The 16,541-nt window shown below is 52.1% G+C and overlaps 1 protein-coding gene across 1 annotated transcript in view; it reads right to left on the bottom strand.

Moving 5' to 3' along the window:
• Positions 1–16,541, bottom strand: part of SCN5A (sodium voltage-gated channel alpha subunit 5) — a 98,240-nt gene that overhangs the window by 62,188 nt on the left and 19,511 nt on the right. Inside the window, exons 3-6 of the mRNA XM_081288520.1 lie at positions 15,861–15,978; positions 9,458–9,548; positions 7,930–8,058; positions 1,560–1,651 (exon numbers count right to left, since the gene is read on the bottom strand). Coding sequence (XP_081144646.1) covers positions 1,560–1,651; positions 7,930–8,058; positions 9,458–9,548; positions 15,861–15,978 — 430 coding nt within the window. The remainder of the gene's footprint in view (positions 1–1,559; positions 1,652–7,929; positions 8,059–9,457; positions 9,549–15,860; positions 15,979–16,541) is intronic.

Raw genomic sequence — 16,541 nt, 5'->3', positions numbered from 1 at the left:
GAAGCTGTGAGGGCGTGGCCCTGGGGAGTCCTTTTGCATGCCCCCCACAGCATTCTTCTGATGACTACTTCTGGGGTCTGCTGTCTGCTCCCTTGGTGGGCTGCTGGTGGCCTTGAAGAGAGCAGTGGTCTGGGCTGGGGTCAGTGGTCTTTCTCCTTTTCTCTAGGACCGAAAAATATTTTCCTTTGTAAAATCTTTCTTTTAAAATAGACTAGAACGTGCCTCTTCATAACTATTGTGGTCAGTGGTTATCTACTCTGGGGAGGGAGTCCCCTGTGAGGCTTTCCCTGGAAACCTGGAGAACTAGGAGGCCTCTGAGCACTTACGTGTGTTCCTATCTAATGGTGGCTTCACAGGAGTGGCAGAAGGGGGAATGCCCTACTTGCTACTGGCTCTTGGTAGTTTGAACGTCTGATGGTCCCAGAGAGAGAGCGGAAAAGGGTCCCTGTGCATATACCATGGTGGGTTCAGAGATAGGAAACACATTTTGAAGCTTAGTTTGAAAACAAAATAGTTGGGGGCCCCTCTTACAAGGTAATTAACCTGCCCAGGGAACTCTCAGGGCAGGGACTTCAGAGAAGGCCTTCTGGCCCTCTGGAGGCAGCAGTAAACAAACACTGTGGTAGGCCTGGGTACCACCAGCATTCCAAATTAGAAGCGGATGTGATCACCTGGTTAGAGAAGGGTCTGGAAGGAGCCTCTGGACACTGTCTCTCCAGGGCAAGTTCCTCAAAACAGGGGGAACTTTGAATCTGGCTCTTGTTACTCTGGGGAGTGTGAATAAAGACTTGGGGCAAGAGTCCCCTGGGTGGTACTCAACTTCAGCACTAACACCTCATCCAACTCGGCCCTCAAGACTTGGCCATCTTTGGAGTTTCCTGAATGGATGAATGGAATGGTTTCTAGTAAGACCTTCTGGGCTTAGAAGATTTTTGGTGCACAGTTGCCAACATCTGTCGAGGAGGATTTCTTCCCGAGGCTACCATGCACGGTTTGCTAAACCTCTACCGCACCATGCAGCGAGGGCTGTTAGACGCCATGGCCCAGTGGTGCCTGTCCACAGAGCACACTCCCTTCCACCAAATGGGGCTTCAGCTGTGCACTTGTCACTAGAGGGGCACAAGGCTGGGAATGGGCACTCAGCCAAAAAAGACGGTGCCAGGGCTTTCCTGTTCTGATCTGGGTGTGCATGTGAATTCCCTCAAACGAGGTCCTTTTGCAATGTATGTGCAAGCTTTTTAGCTTTGCAAGCAACTAAGTTCAACTGGAAGAGAAATTCACCATTTGGGGAAGAGTTAGGGTTCAATGCAGGTCCTGTGGTGGGGTGCTCTGTGGCCCCTGGTGTCTGAGAGTGAGCTAGGCTCAGGTGGGCAGCCTGAAGCCCATTCTGAGACTCTGGGGGGGCGGTGACAGGTGCATCCACCACTCTGAGCTCTGGGAAAAGGTATTCTGGTGACAGGCACATTCACAGGGCCTTCCTGAGGGTTGCCTTGACTCCCAGGTGGTTGGAAAGTCCCAGGCAGGTCCCTCCAGCCTTGGCGTTTAACCTGATTTTTCACCTGAAATGACTGATATAGTTTTCAGGGCCCGGAGGACTCGGAAGGTGCGTAAGGCTGAGACATTGCCCAGGTCCACAAATTCAGTTGTATATCTGTAACAAGGGAAATTCACACACGAGACAGTGACAACACGCCAATAAGAGACACACGGTCGTAGGAGGAGAGGGGTGGGGGAGACAGAAAGAGAGTCACTTGTAGCTGAGATCTGAGAGGCAAACCTGGGCATCTTACCTGGGATAACTGAAATAGTTTTTAGAGCTCTCAAGACTCTGAAAGTTCGAAGAGCCGACAAATTGCCTAGCTTTATATTTTCTGATACATACCTGCAGAATCAAACCACAGTTATTGGGAATTACAAAGCAGAACCTCAGCCTGCCCTCCCCAACCAGCCTTCTCCCCTCTCCCTGTCCCTCAGGGGAGCTGTGGATGGCCTGGGCCCTCCCCTGGGCTTTCTTCTTGATCTTAACCCTCCTGGTACCAGAACTCAGCATGGGTGACTCAAGGATGTCCACACAGCGAGCCTCACAGGTGACTCTGTCTGTGGTGCTCCCAGGAACAACTGTCACCAGGAGGCAACTACTCTGACACATTCTCTAAGCCACTAGGGACTGAGATACAAAACCATGTGATAGGTCTGAGGCTTGGGCCACATCAGAGTGAAGAGGGAAATTGTTTTCCAGGAGGTAATATTGGAAGCAAGTGGGTGTCTGGTGCTGATTTTTCCTGCATCTTGTGCCGTCTGTTATCAGCTTGTGCATGGCTGCTCTGATCCGGGAGACCCTTCAGTCCTGGCTGAGACCACCAGGGTGGGGTGGCTGGGTCTCCAAGGCTGCCTACTTCCTCCTTCCAATTATGAATCTCTCTGAAGTCACAAGGTGGAGGTGGCATTGAGTACTCATTGGAAAAAAGAGACATTGAAGAAGGGAAGGGAGGTTGCCTGAATATCTGTTCTTTAACTAATCACAGCCAACCCAAGAAGAGAAAGGTGCTGAATGAGGGTCCCCTTGGTGATGTCAGTGCCCCACCACAGGGTCATCCTTGTACTCTTGGTGTTGCCCAGGGATGACCCTGGGTCTCCACAGGAGTGATATTGGGAGATGAACAGTTCTCATGGTCTATCCTGCATGGGCCTGAGTGACGGTCCTCAGGGTTGAGTGGCTGTGGGGCTCCCATCTAGGACTTGGACAGCTGTCCATCTCGAGCCCCACAGTCATAGGAGGCATTGGTTTCTTGGGGGAAGGGACCTGCACAAGCAGAATGTGAGGACATGCAGTGGACAGGCCACATGATCAGATTGGATGTCTGAGAGACAGATGGACAGTGTGTGATCAAAGCCATTGGGACAATGGCAAATGACCGGTGATATTTAACCAAAGGCCTCGCATCCAGGGTGTCTGACATTTAACTGAAGGTGTCCAGTGTTTAACAAAGAACAGCGAACATAGGATGTCTGATGTTTAACCAAGAGTGTCTGACCCAGGTGTCTGAATGATTGATGTCCGGCCCAGGACACCGGCCCTGCAACACTGGGCAAGTGTCAGGAATGGCCTGACAGTGGGCACTCATTCTGCCAAGCAGCCTGGGCCTCTAGGCCCCTCCACTCTGCTCAGAGCCTCTGAATTCTTCTTCAGGCCACGGGTATCTACAGGAAAGGATTTGGCAGGCTGTCAAGAGACTCAATGTCTTGGTGTCACTGGGTCAAGCCCTGACACTAAGCTGACACCAACATCCTCTTCCAGTTGTGGGGCCCATCCATCTTCATGGGGCTCTGTAAATGGGCCTTCTCCCTCCTCACTCATCTATCCCTACAGAGATGGGGAGTCTCCAGATACATCCCCAGAGCTTTTCTGCCTCTGGTTACACCAGACCCTTCCTGTGGCAGAGTGTCCATTCCTGGACTCACTTTAGCTTGCAAATTCCACCATAGCAGTCAGATGCAGCCCCATGGTTCACAGGGGAGCAGAAGTCACCTCCCTTGTTCTGGCCCATATGTGCCCGTTAATTCAACTTTCGAGAGTTATTCCATGTTCCTCAATGGCTCAGAACCCAAATCCTCTGTCCCACATTCTTCTTGGAGTCTCTGTCTAGATATGGTGTTGCCACGGGACTGTGAGCTTGAGCTTGGTATACCACCAATGCTGTCATATCATGGAAGCCATGGGTCAGCCCCCAGAGGCTGTGGGCTCAGCCTCCTGCTGCTGGTCTACTGGGTGTGGCTTGGAACAGCACATCCTCTCATTCAGGACACTGACTTCAAGGCTGCTCCTCTGGTAACAGGGAGTCAGTGGACCACTGTGCAGGTCAGAGAGGGAACAACTGTCTTTGCTTCTCTCCTCCCACCCCTGAGAGTCCTGGTGGCTTCCCCGGTGTCTCTAGGGAAGACCCTGCCTATCCTTACCTGCCTCACTTTCAGGGTCCTCAGCACAGACAGTACCTGCTCTCCACTTAATCATCTGCCTCCTCAGCAGCTTAAGCACAGAGAAGCCGGGATCCCCAGGTGACAAGGATAGACGGGTGACAGAACAGGGAGGAACACATCTGTGCTCCTGGCAGGCTTCCAAAGCTGGCCAAGTGGTTGGGAGTGGGAGTGGGCCTGGTGGTGTGTTTGTGTAGGAGGGCAGCTGTGGGTGAGGGCAGCTGTGGGTTTGAGGGAGTCTCGAAGGAGGAGGCAGGGCTGGGTGAGGGTACAGTATGTCTGGGACCATGCCTATGACGTGAGAACCTGCTGGCTGCTGCACTCTACCTAGAACTTGGTGTCTGGCTGCCTCCCATATTGGGACCCCAGACCCCACTGGGCCCTCTCCTGGGGCCCCTGAATGTGTCAGGGCACAGGGCCAGTTTCAGAGGTGAGAGGGGTGGGTGGTATGGGACGTGGCAAAATCTGAGCCAGTCCACTCCTCTGCTACGGCCAAGTGACTAGCCAGGGACAGACAGGTGGGATGAGATTATGGGCCCTGCCTCAGAGAAAGCAGAGTTGATGCCTGAGAATTCTACCCTGGCACACCAGCCCCAGCACCGTGGGAGCCTTTTTGAAGGCCGAGGAGGGGCAGATGCTGCTTCACCCTTGTCTTGAGATGGCGAAACCCACACTGCTAGCAACTGTGGGTGACTGCCACCCCTCCTCTCTACCCTCCCTCCTTCCCCTCCAGGTTTGGTTTCCATAACAACCCCAGAAGGTGGGAGGCTGTGCTAACTAACAGGTAATGCCCAGCCAAGAGGGGGGCCACAGGAGGAGCTCCGGCTGGAGGGTTGCAAGCTGAGCCTGGAAGGCTTCCAAGCACTCCCCCAACCCCGCCATCACCTCTCAATTGGGTGGGGTGCGGCATCAGGCTGATAGCTGCCCAGAAACACCAGACATGGGATACCTCTCCCATCCATCCCTGGCCAGGAGGTAGGACATTTGGTTCTAGTTCCAGCACTGCTACTGATTCATTTTGGGCAAATGGTAGGTTCTCTCTGAGCCTCAGTTTCTCCATCTGTACAATGGAAGGTGAATGGGGAGTTTCACTGAATTGAACTTCTGCCATCCAAGACTTCTTTGATCATCCCAGGTACCCTAAGGTATTAAACCATTTCATATTTTACAGAATGCTCTTCAGAAGCAGGAATGAGCTGGCTTTTGTCGGGCAGAATCACTGTCAACCAAAGCTGTGGGGCCAGTCCCACCAAGAGCACAAAGCTGAAACTCCAATGTGTCCGGGCAGCCTCACGGAGAGTGAGTGTGTTATGGCTGCAAGATGCTATCGAAGCCTCTGAGGTCTTGTTCTGCTGCTGTGCCTGGTTCTGGTGAAGTGCTTGGTGAGGAAGGCTGTTCCTTTGCCTGGGTAGGGAGCATCTCTGTGGTGACATTGCTTTGCTTAGGCTCCAGGATGGGGAGGTAAGAAAGGCTCAGGCACATACTGACCTCTCTTCTGCCTAAAGCCTCCTTCCTTCTATGTCACCTGGCCTCAGGGCCCTGTGGATCACTGCCCCTGGCCCATAGAGCACCTTAGAGTCAGAGCTCCCAATCTGGCAAGCATACTCCGTCCCCAAGTCGGTACAGCCTTCTGGCTGTGACACAGGGTTCTCCCTTTCTCAAGCCTCAGGCAAGCACCCCATTCTCACTGATGATCCTGCATATTTCACAGAGAAAATAGAAGCAATCAGAAGAGAAGTTCCTTCTCTCATCATCAACTCCATCAATACATCTCCATCTCCACCTGAAATTCTGCCTTCCCTAGGCTGAAGGTCAACTTTCTACCTAGGCACTGGATTCCTGCTCCCTCTGGAAGCTCAAGGGCTTTGTTCCTGCAATCTCTACCCCTTGTCTACACCATCAAATGTCCCCTCGCTACAGGATCATTTCCATTAGCCTACCTTCTTTCAAAGTCCTCCCTTGACCCATTTTTTTTTTTTCCGTTTGGCTACCATACCATTTTCTATTCTGCTTTATAGAAGCCCCATAAAAACCATGTCTATATGTCTATGCTTCCCCTCCCCTGCTTTCTTGAACACTCTTTAACCAAGTGCATATCCTTCCATTCCACTGGGACCTCTCTTGTCAAGGACTCCAATGACCTTCCTGAACCCAACAACAGTCCCTCCTTAGCCATCTGCTTCCTCAACCTCCTCCAGGTGTACTTCAATTGGATCATGCTTGTTTTGTTTTGTTTTTTTTTTGTGTGTGTGTGTGTTTTTTTGGATGTCTTTCTGGATATCACTCTCTCCAGTCTTCTCTGCTTGATCTTCTTCTTTCCTGACACAAGATGTTGGCGTGTCCCACAGCACAGTCCACAGCCACGTTCATCATCTGGTGATGACCTCATCTGGTCCCCTGGCTTTATATACCATCTGTGTAGCTACCTCTACCTTGAACCTCTTTCTTGAACTCCAGGTGGGAATATCCAGTTTCCCGCTCAGTATTTCATTCTGGATGCTTCTCAATATTTTCCAAACCTTCCATTCCTTTTCCATCCACTCTGCAGCCCACACAGTAGCTGGAAGTGGACTCTATAGAATGTAAATCAGGTCACAGGTCTGCCCGCTCGTATCCCCCAGTAGCACCATCACTCCTTGCTCTTAACATGACCTATAAGATGGTATAACATCTTATATATCATCATACCATTCTGCAACTTCATTTCCCACTACTCTTTTCCCTGCTCACTTGGCTCTACTCGGGCCTACATCTACACAGGGCCCAGCAGCATTGTCTTGCCTCAATTTCTCAAACTGTAAAACGGAGGCCTGGAGTGAGTTCACAAACAGCCTGTCTGGAAACAGGTTCTAATGCATTTTTTAAAAACCAGGGTCTCCACCAAGCTTGAAAGTACCCCATTAGCAGAGTCCAGTCCCTGTCTCCCTCCACCACAGATGGCTGAGCTCAGGGTTGCTTCCATCTGGAGTTAAAGACTTTGTCACAAATAGGTAGATTCAGTGAATGCAAGAATCTCAGAAAGTAGGAGTTAACTGAGCCTCTGATCCCAACAAGCATGACGCTGACCTTTCACATGTGGGGAAATCAAGGGCTTGCCAGGGTAGGAGGAGAATCTTCTCAGTTCTCTCCTTACTGAGATGCACATGCTGAGTCCTCGGCTTGCAGAAACAGTTAATGGCTGAGCCCCTGATCAGGACTTCTGCATGGCAGGGTCATCCACCTGATCAGTTGTCCCATGTGATCCCTGAGACATCCTGGGCAGAGCACCTCCTCAACACTGACCCCTATGCAAAGACGTCCTGGGAAAGGAAGTGAGGCTTCATCCAGGGCTGCGGCAGGCGGGGGTCACGTTCACTTTTTGGTGGGCTCCCTGTGCCTCTTTGGCATGAGTTTTCTCATTGGTAAAATGAGGCTCAGTGGCCTCTTCCAGCCCATGTCTCTGGCTAGTGTGCGGATCCACTGGATTGGATCAGTGACCAGGTGCTTTACAATGTGCCAAACGCAGGGCCTCTGAATGGAGACAGAAGTTGCCCTGGTCCACATGGCATGAGCTTCTGGGGGTATCCAGTCACTTCTCTTGAGAAGTGATACCCTTACTGTAATTTCATTCTTAATCACCTTGGAATCCAGGTCACTGATCATAGTGGGCCTGGGATTTGGGGCTATAATATTGGTTTCTCTTAGTGGAAAGGGAAGAGGATGCTAAAACAGAAACTTAATTGATGTCCCTTGAGCATGGAATTGTCATGGGCCCCAGACAAGGAGCCTGACCACCATGGCCACCTGAGCTACCATGGATCTGCACCAAGGCTGGTTGCTCTACAACCTGAGCTCAGAGCTACAGGAAGCCTGCAGTGGGGAAGCCTGGAAGGCCTGGGGCCTGGGCAGGGGTTGTGCAGACCCTGCCGTGTGGCCTGGCACAGCACAGCATGGCGCAGCAAGCAGGATACTTACGCCATGACAATCACACTGAAGTCCAGCCAGTTCCATGGGTCCCGAAGGAAGGTGAACGCGTGCAGACAGAAGCCTCGAGCCAGAATCTTGACCAGAGACTCAAAGGTGTAGATGGCAGTAAAGGTGTACCTGGGAAGGAGAGGTCCATCGGGGTTCTCAGGGAGGCTGAAGCCCACAGACCAGTCCCACCAGGTTTCCCACGTGGTACAAACTGCATCAACACCGCACGCCAGGAGCTAGCATATCAGGCTCTCTATAATATCCCGTGGCAGATCTGCAATTGGGGATTGCAGTTCTGTTCCAAATATCTGGCTAATTAACCCATCTTCCCATTTATTTTATTGAGTGCCTTCTCTGTGTCCAATGAACTCTCCCTTTTCTCTCTTGGTTGTCTTGGTGTAAGATGATCCCTACCTATCTCCTCACCCTAACCCTGGGGGTCCACGTGCCTAGGTCCCAAGTCTGCACCATGGGACACCATGGATAGTCAGAGTCATTGCCTCTCACCCAGGTATATGGATCTTCAGTAGCTAGCAAAGGGAACCTGGTCCATCCTCAATCGCCTATAAAGTAGGTGGGTCCAGCTGTCCACCCTGGACTTGAAGAGTGTTGATGTTCCAGTACATGAGGCTGAGTGGGGGCTACTCAATCTGCTTGGGGAAGCCTGCAGAATCTACAATGTCTGGATGCTGGTACTGTCTCACAAGGCTAGAATGGGAGAAGACCACATCCCAGGTCTCAGAGCAGCTGGACACAGCCCCAGCACCTCCAGCATGACGTGGTCCTTTGTAAACATGGAGAGAAACCTGGCAAGTCACAAGTAATGAAGGGTATTGGACATTCTGTCAGTCTCCGATAAACAGGAGCCAGGTACAATAATTCTCAAAATGCTTAGTCAAATGCTTAGAACCTTCTTAGAAACATTTTCCCCCTCTCACTTGGGAAAGAAAGGCCAGAAGCACTTTTCTCAAATTGTGCAAATGGTTCTAGAAGAAAAAAAACCTGAAAAAGGCAGCAGAATATGGTACCAAAGTGGGGACAGCCCTGGCCTTTTCCTGCTGCCATGCTGCCTCACTGCATGATGTCAGGCCAGTTACTGCTCCAACGCTCAGTCTGCTCATCTGTCAAATGGGGACAGAGGCTGCACTTACACTGTTGGATTGCCAGAGGGTTGAAGGAGATGATGTTTGTTGTTCTTTTCAGTGTCCGGCCTGCACTAAGTACTCAATGAATTACTCTTATTATTTCAGAGGCTTCTCCAATGTCCTCAGTTCTCTTTAGGGGTTGACAAGAGAAACTCCCCACTTTGCCAATCAGGGGAACTTCTTCCCCTGAGGGCACGACTTACAACCAGTGCTTGGCAGGACTGGCGAAGGCAAAAGAGGATGGAAGGTGATCCAAGCCTGCAGTTGGGGGTGATCTCTGGCTCTGGACACAGTCCTCTTCTGGAGTGACTTTAGGGACCATGGCATGCAGTAGAAAAGGAAGGGATGAAGCCAAATGGAGGACAGGTGCGGAAGATACTCACTCGACATACTTGGTCCAAGGCGGAGGGTCGTGCTGGGCCATGAACACGCAGTTGGTCAGGATGGTGCACATGATGAGCATGCTGAAGAGCGTGGCGCAGGGGTCAAGGAAATCTGTGGACAGAGGGTCAGCCGCGCCACCACCACCGAGGTTTGTTCCCCTGTGGCTGTCACTGCCAGCACAGGGCTGCCAGATGGGTAAGAGAGACTCTGTGACGGGTCCATGCCAATGCCTCTCTATTGAGGTCAGTCTCTGACCTCTCCCTGGCACTTGCTGTTGGACTCCCATCCTGCTCCACAGCCCCTAGCAGGCTCCAGACACTTGACACTACTCTGTAGGGTTCAGCATAGAATAAGGGGAGGAGAAAGGGCAGATCTCAGACCTCAGAGTTTTTAGCTGGTTGTGTGACCAGGAGATGGGCATTTACAAACGGCTCTTTGGGTTGGAAAAGCCCGGGTGTGCAGGGCCCTAAGTTCTCTCCCTCACTTCTAGGGGAGCAGGCCAGGTGGGCTTTTGCTTAGGAATGCTCTGCTGCCAAATAACTCACCTCAGGGGGACCCACCAATCCTGGGGAGCAGGGAGCTGCTTCCCTGGCTGCTTCCTGCTGCTGCACCCACTCTTCACTCTTGTCCTCTGCTCTGTCTAGAAAAGTCCTTCTCAGCAGGAAACCCCCCGCCCCCAGCATCCTGCCCTGACTTTTGGGCTTCAGCACCCCCAGAGCATCAGTCACCTCCCATTTAGCCATCTCCTCTTTTAGGTGTGGCTGCTCAAGGAACGTCAAAGCCCTGTTTCTCCACCACAAGGGGAATTCCTCAAATACCAGGACTGTGTCCTGGACATCCCTGTGGGCTCTTGGCCTTACAGTGGGGGCCCAGGCCTTGTGGAACCCCTGACTCTGGCTGCTGTTTCAGGCTGGACAGGACTCTCCATGACCTCCTCCACCCCTTCCTCATTTTTGTAAGACTTGCAGAGAAGCAAGGAGCAGAGCCTGGGCCTCATGGGGCTAGGGAACTTCCAGGGGTTCTGGCCATGGGCAGGAGTACGGTGCTGCCTTCACAATTCTCCTCCCTAGCCCAAGAGGAGAGGCTGTGCTTTCCCCGCGCCCCGGCCTCAGCCCTGAGCACACAACTGCCAAAGGCGATTCCCACAGGCAGCCCAGGAGCTGCGGTAATTGAGCTCCAGGAGCTGTTCTTTCCTCCCTTGCACAGTGCCACTCATCTGAAGGGGAGGCCTCTGCAGCCAGTGCTGATTGCCCTGGCTGGAGACAGTAGGGTGGCCCCTCATGGAATCTAACCAGGCAGATGCTCTTCCCACCTCCAGTCCTCCGTCTAAGAGTCCAGGCAAGAGGATGTCAGCCTCCGAGACCCAGCCTCCAGTTGATAACAAATTCTCCTACTTCTCATGGGAGCTGAGGGGGTGATCTGGCTTTGAGAACCTCTCTCAGCCAATCGGGGATGGCCCACAGGAATGCTCAGCTCTAGTGCCCTCAAGGAAGCCCTTGGTTTCATGCTGGCCGAAGGGCACCTCTCCAGGCACTGGGGTTCCTCCCTCAATGGGCATCTTTCCAGCCCTCTGCCTGCAAGGATCTCCATGGCCACGTCTAGCTCCTTTTCCAGATTTCAGAGGTGGATCAGGTATTCATCTTGAGACCTTCCTCCCTTACACATGTTCCTACACCAGGTCTCATTCCAGAACTCTCCTCACTGGAAAGACGGTTAACAAACTCCTTAACCAGCTTTATTCATCCCCACAGATCCACTGCCAAACTGTCCACTGAGGATCCCAGATGATTCCTGAAACAGGTAGGTCATGGTGTCAAGAGCAGAGACTTCTTGAGCCCTTCCTGGGAGCTAGGCTCTGCTCTCTGAGCCCGTTAACTAATCTGATTCTCTCAACAACCCGATGAAGTGGGGACTCTGCCTCCATTTGAAGAGATGAGAAAACTGAGTGAAGAGGTGAAGTTCCAGTTTACTGTCCTAGGCAGAATAATAGTCTGCCCAGAGTTGACCACTTCTGAATTCCTGGAAACTGTGAATACATATTTATATCACAAAAGCAATTTTGCAAATATGATTAAATTAAGTATCTTGGGAGTGGAGAGAGTATCCTAGATGCTCCAGGTGGGTCTAATGCGATGACAAGAGTACTTATAAAAGAGGGGAGCAGGGGTCAGAGTCTTGTGAAAGACACAGCTAATCATTGCGGGCTTGAAGAGTCCTGATCCACAGAATGTGAACAGCCTCTAGAGAGGGGGAGAAGCCTAGAAAACAGGTTCTCTCCTAGAGCCACCAAAAAGGAACTCAGCTCTACCGATCTTTGATTTTAGCTCAGTGAGAACCTACAGACTGTGTGCTGTTTTAAGTGACTGGGTTTGTGACTATCTGTTCCAGCAGCAACAGGAGACTACTGTATACAGTACAAAGCCGATAGGGGGCAGGGCCAGTCCTTAGCCTCATCCCCCCTCCTATTCGGGCCTCACCTCTGAGGCTCCCTCTCTGCACAAGGACACCAAGGGCCTGGTCCACTCTCTGCCTCCAGAAGGATAGGCCTGCATGAATCACATGGTTTCAGACCCTTACCTGCCAAGCAGGTATGCTATTCCTCATCTGGTTTATGTTACCCACAGGAAATACAAACACCAAATGAGGTAAAGGGCTCCATTAAGAGTGAGGATACTGACAGCCAGAAGCCAGTGAAATGGAGTGCCATTTTTAAGAGCAAACCTCACCTGAGCATGAGGGCCTGGAGAGTGCAGAGCCATTCTCCTGAAAAGCCCCCAAATGGGATATTATGAGAAACCAGACACAACTCTTCTGGAGGAAGCTTGGTTAGGCACCAAGACTGGCCACAGTTCCTCCATCAATCAGTCACCCAGCTGGCCCTGGGGAAGCAGTGGGGACTGAGGACAACCAGACCTTCCCTGGGCAGCCAGCTCCTCCCAGCTCTAGGTGACTGCTCACAGCTCTCCTTAGCAAGGAGTAAAGGCTCTTCTGCAAAGAGAAGGGTGGACAGGACCAGAGGACTTGGCTGAACACACACAGAGGGGAGGGAGAACTCTAACATGGAGGCTAAGAGGAAAGCTGGGCTTGTGGGCTGGTCTCATGGTGGCAACCACAGGACATGTCTATCTGGGTTTTTGTGTGTACAGTGCTGGGATTGAACCCCAGGCTGCATGCTTCCTAGTACCAAAATCCTAGTACCTGGGTTTTGTCTTTTCTAAACCCACTCATGGCTTTGGAGTGAGTGAGGCAGCTTCTTGTCCCTCTGCCACTTGACAGCTCAGAATCTTGCCTGGCTGCCCCATCTTGAGGACAGCACAGACACTATTTTCAGTCATTCCTCTGTGTGTGTGTGTGTGTGCGCGCGCACATGCGGGTGTGAGCGAGGTCTCTTCCTACCTAGACTGAGCCCCTAGTCCATGTGAGTCTGCCCAAAGCATCCCAGGTCCCCCATGGAGCCCAGCATGCGGCCAATACCAGACAGATGAGTCAATTGAATGCCCAGCCAAAGCATACCTGTTTGCACTGCCTGCTAATTTCAGGCCGATGATCAAGCTGGTCCTTTGTGTGGGCAGAGGCAAAGGCCAGCTCTCCAGGCCTGAGCTCAGCTGAACATCTTCAATCCTGTCGTGTCATTGTCCCAAACACCCACTCCCATCCTCATGATTAAAATACCAGCAAGGACTGCCAGCGCTGGTTGTGGGGAATGCCTGAAACTTGGGCTGCTTAAGTCTTCAAATCCCAGGGAGTCTAAAGACTTCTAAAGAGAAGGGAATTAACCACGGGGGTATTTTCATGAGGGTGTGCTACTGAACAAACATGCACACACACACACACACACACACACACACACACACACAGTTTGATTGCCCATTTGAATCTGGTAGAGAAACGTGGGAGGGTTTTGTGAGCAGATCCTGGGCACCCAGGAAAGCAAAAATGCTTCTCATTGTGAACACGAGGCCTCTCTGAATGTGACTGCCATGGAATCTGGAGACCAGTGGGTCTCCTTTATTTAATCCCGGCAGGAATACATTCGGCAGGATTATTACAAAAATATGTAAGGAAAAAAAATAATTCTACGTGCCTTATTTACTTTTTCAGCAACTTCCCAGGGACGCGTTGCAAGCAAAGAGCAAAGTGAAATGGAACAACGTGCAGCGCTAGCGTGCCACGGGAGGGGGGGGGGTGCTCTTGGTTGTTCTAGGGGAGCAGGTTTCTTCATCAGGCTGTGTTCCTGCCCTCTTCTAAATGTGCCTTTGCCCTGCCTGCCCTTTCCAAAGAGCCTGGCACGGAATTTAGCACATGCAGGGGACTCAATAGATGTTTGGATGAATATAAAAATTTAAGCAGAGTGAAATTCCACAATTCAAAACATCAAATCTGACTGTTCATTAGAAATGCGCTGGGGCTGCCAGTGGGCACAGGGGTTATTTTGGGGGTGATGATAGGTAGAAATGATGGCTGCATAAACTTCTGAATATATTAAAACTACTAAATTGTGTGCTTTTAGATACATTGTATGATATAGGAAGTATACCTCAATTGTTAAAAAAAAGGAAATGTGGGAAGAACTCCTAGATTCCTAGGCCTAGCACTGGTGGTTCTGGTCTGGAAAGGCGTAAGAATCTCCCTTTTAAACAAACCTCCTGGGTGACACTGAGGTGGCCCTCACAGGCAGGCATTTGGAAGCAACCACAGTGAGGACCTTGTTAAAACAGGTTTTGGGGTGGGGTCCGATTTGGCAGTTCCTACCAAATCCTAGTGATGCTGTTGCTAATGATTAGGACAGCACCATACACTCAAGGTGTGTGGCTCAAGATGTCAGGGCTCAAGGCCTCAGAGGGGCAAACCCCACAAATTTGGGCCCCTTCTTTCCCCAATGCCCACAAATCCCACTAGGTGGCGCTGGCGAGGACCAACAACCTGTTATCCCTAGGCAGTGGAGGGCCAAGGCTGCCACTGGAGCCCCGTACAGGGCCTCCAGGATGCTGATCACTTCCCTAGGGCAGCTGCCTTGGGGGAGAGAGGCTGGCTCAGAGCCCTCAGGATGGGTCCTACCAGATGCCATCAGCACCTCACAGCCTCAAAGTCACTGCTCAGTGGACCCTCTGGCCAGGCTGGGGACTCCACCATGCCCCCTGCCTCCCTTGCCTGCCCATCGGTCTCCCTGACCTTTCATTGGCTCTGTGGCCCAGCCCAGCTCCCAGCAGGGGCTCTGGGATTGCCGCTGCATCCCTGGGGGGTTCTGTGGCTGCCAAACAGTGCTGGGTTGGTTAGATACCTGGAGGAGAAGCCCCAGGTGAGAGACGCGGATGCTTTCAGGGAGGCCACGCCCCTGCAGTGAGGCCGGAGACAGGCTCAGAGCACAAAAGTAGCTGGCCTTTGTGGCTGCATGATTTTTACCCCGCTGTGACCACCGTCTGGCAGGAATGACAGCTATTTGTGTAGCTGCCCTATCACTCTTAGGGGACTGTAAAATTCCCAAGGGGAATGCCCATTCAAAGAGGAGAGCCAAGGGGGACCTTGAGGAGCTCTGTAGGGCCAGTCCAGCAGACCCACCAGCAGGTACCCCGCTGAGTCAAGCAGCATGCCCTCGCCCTGGTCCATGCCTCTCCCTCTCTGTGAAGCTCTGCCTGTGTGTGAGGCCCCTTCTCTGAAGTTCAGAGAACAGGCAGGAATAGAGCCTGGCACCCCATCCTCTGTGCTGCCTGGAGGAGGCCCCTCTCAGGCCCAAAGCCAGTGCGGGGCCCTTATTCCATGGCACCACTCCGCTACTCTCTGCAGGCTGGAGCTTTTTTAGGCTGTGGTTTATGTAATTTAACGTTAACCAGAGTTCTTTCAGATGCTCTGAAACTGCAAACATTTTGTCAACACCTCGTCCAAAAGCAAGTGTTGCCTCCCTCGAAAGATGCCCACGTGAGATAAACTGGAGGCCTCTTTACTGGGAAATGGCTTTTCCTTGTCTGAGCCTGGGGAACCTGCTTGAAGGTCCCTCCCTGCATGTGGGTGGGATGGTAGAGGGCCCAGGGGTCATGGTGGGTGGGAATGTGTGGAGCCAGGAAATGCTAACGGGTCTCATTTATTCTGGGGTCCTCAGGAGCTTGACTTCTAGGATACTCTTCTCCTGAAGAAATCAGAAGGGTTTCTCAAACTTTTATATGCCCGGGAAATGCCCTGGGGATCTTGTCAGATGCTGGCTCGGCAGGTCTAGGGTAGGGTCAAGTTTCTACATTTCCAACCAGCCATTCCTTGGTGGCTGTGCTGTCTGTCTTAGGAGCAGTGGGGAGTTGGCACCACCTCTGGCTCTAAACTAGGACCGGATGGGTGGGGGCAGCACCCTATGCACAGCCCCAGTGAAGTCCCCCTGGGTGCACACAGCAGGGATTAACTGCAAAGGATATGAATGAACCAGAATCTTCACTGCTGCTCTGCGGACAGGGTGGAAGGGGCTGAGGACATACAAGGCGTTGGTGGCACTGAACCGGAAGATGGTCTTGCCCTTATTCAGCACGATGAAGGTCTGTGGACAGAGAGCCATGAGAGGTCAGGAGCAGCAACCCTTAGGCCCTGTGGACAGGGGCTTTTGGGGGAAGCTGTCAGAGCCCTAGGACTATGGCTAGCTGGGGAAAGAGGAGAGGGAAAGGACAGCCAGCATACCCAGTGGGCTGGCTGTCCCCATTGTCTCACTCATGGGTGAGGTGGGGAGCAGCCTAGTAAAGGGTCAGGTCAAGTTGGTTGAGGCTTAGTTTAAAAATTATAGCCCCAAGAAGAAGGGGCTTTCCATGGTCCTTGCCCAACTGTTGTCACAGCAGAGGTCCAGACCTGGGATGGCTCCTCCTTCCCCTTCTTCCACCACTGACCCCCCTGGACCTGCAAGGCTCCCTGGGAATAAGGGTATGGCTGGGGGGATGGGTAAGCTGGGAGGACATACGGCTAAGGAGGAGGAAAGGGGAAAACACTGAACCATCCTGGGACAGCTTTCCCTGAGACCCTGTCTCTAGGAGTCGAGGGCAAATGACAGGCTACCATTTTCCTCTGGAGGAATCATGAGCCGCTCAAGGGAATCCCATTGCTTGGTTTCTA

Source organism: Spermophilus citellus, assembly GCF_964194105.1.
Source record: "Spermophilus citellus genome assembly, chromosome: 3".
NCBI lineage: Eukaryota > Metazoa > Chordata > Mammalia > Rodentia > Sciuridae > Spermophilus > Spermophilus citellus.
This window is presented reverse-complemented; position numbering and strand designations above follow the sequence as displayed.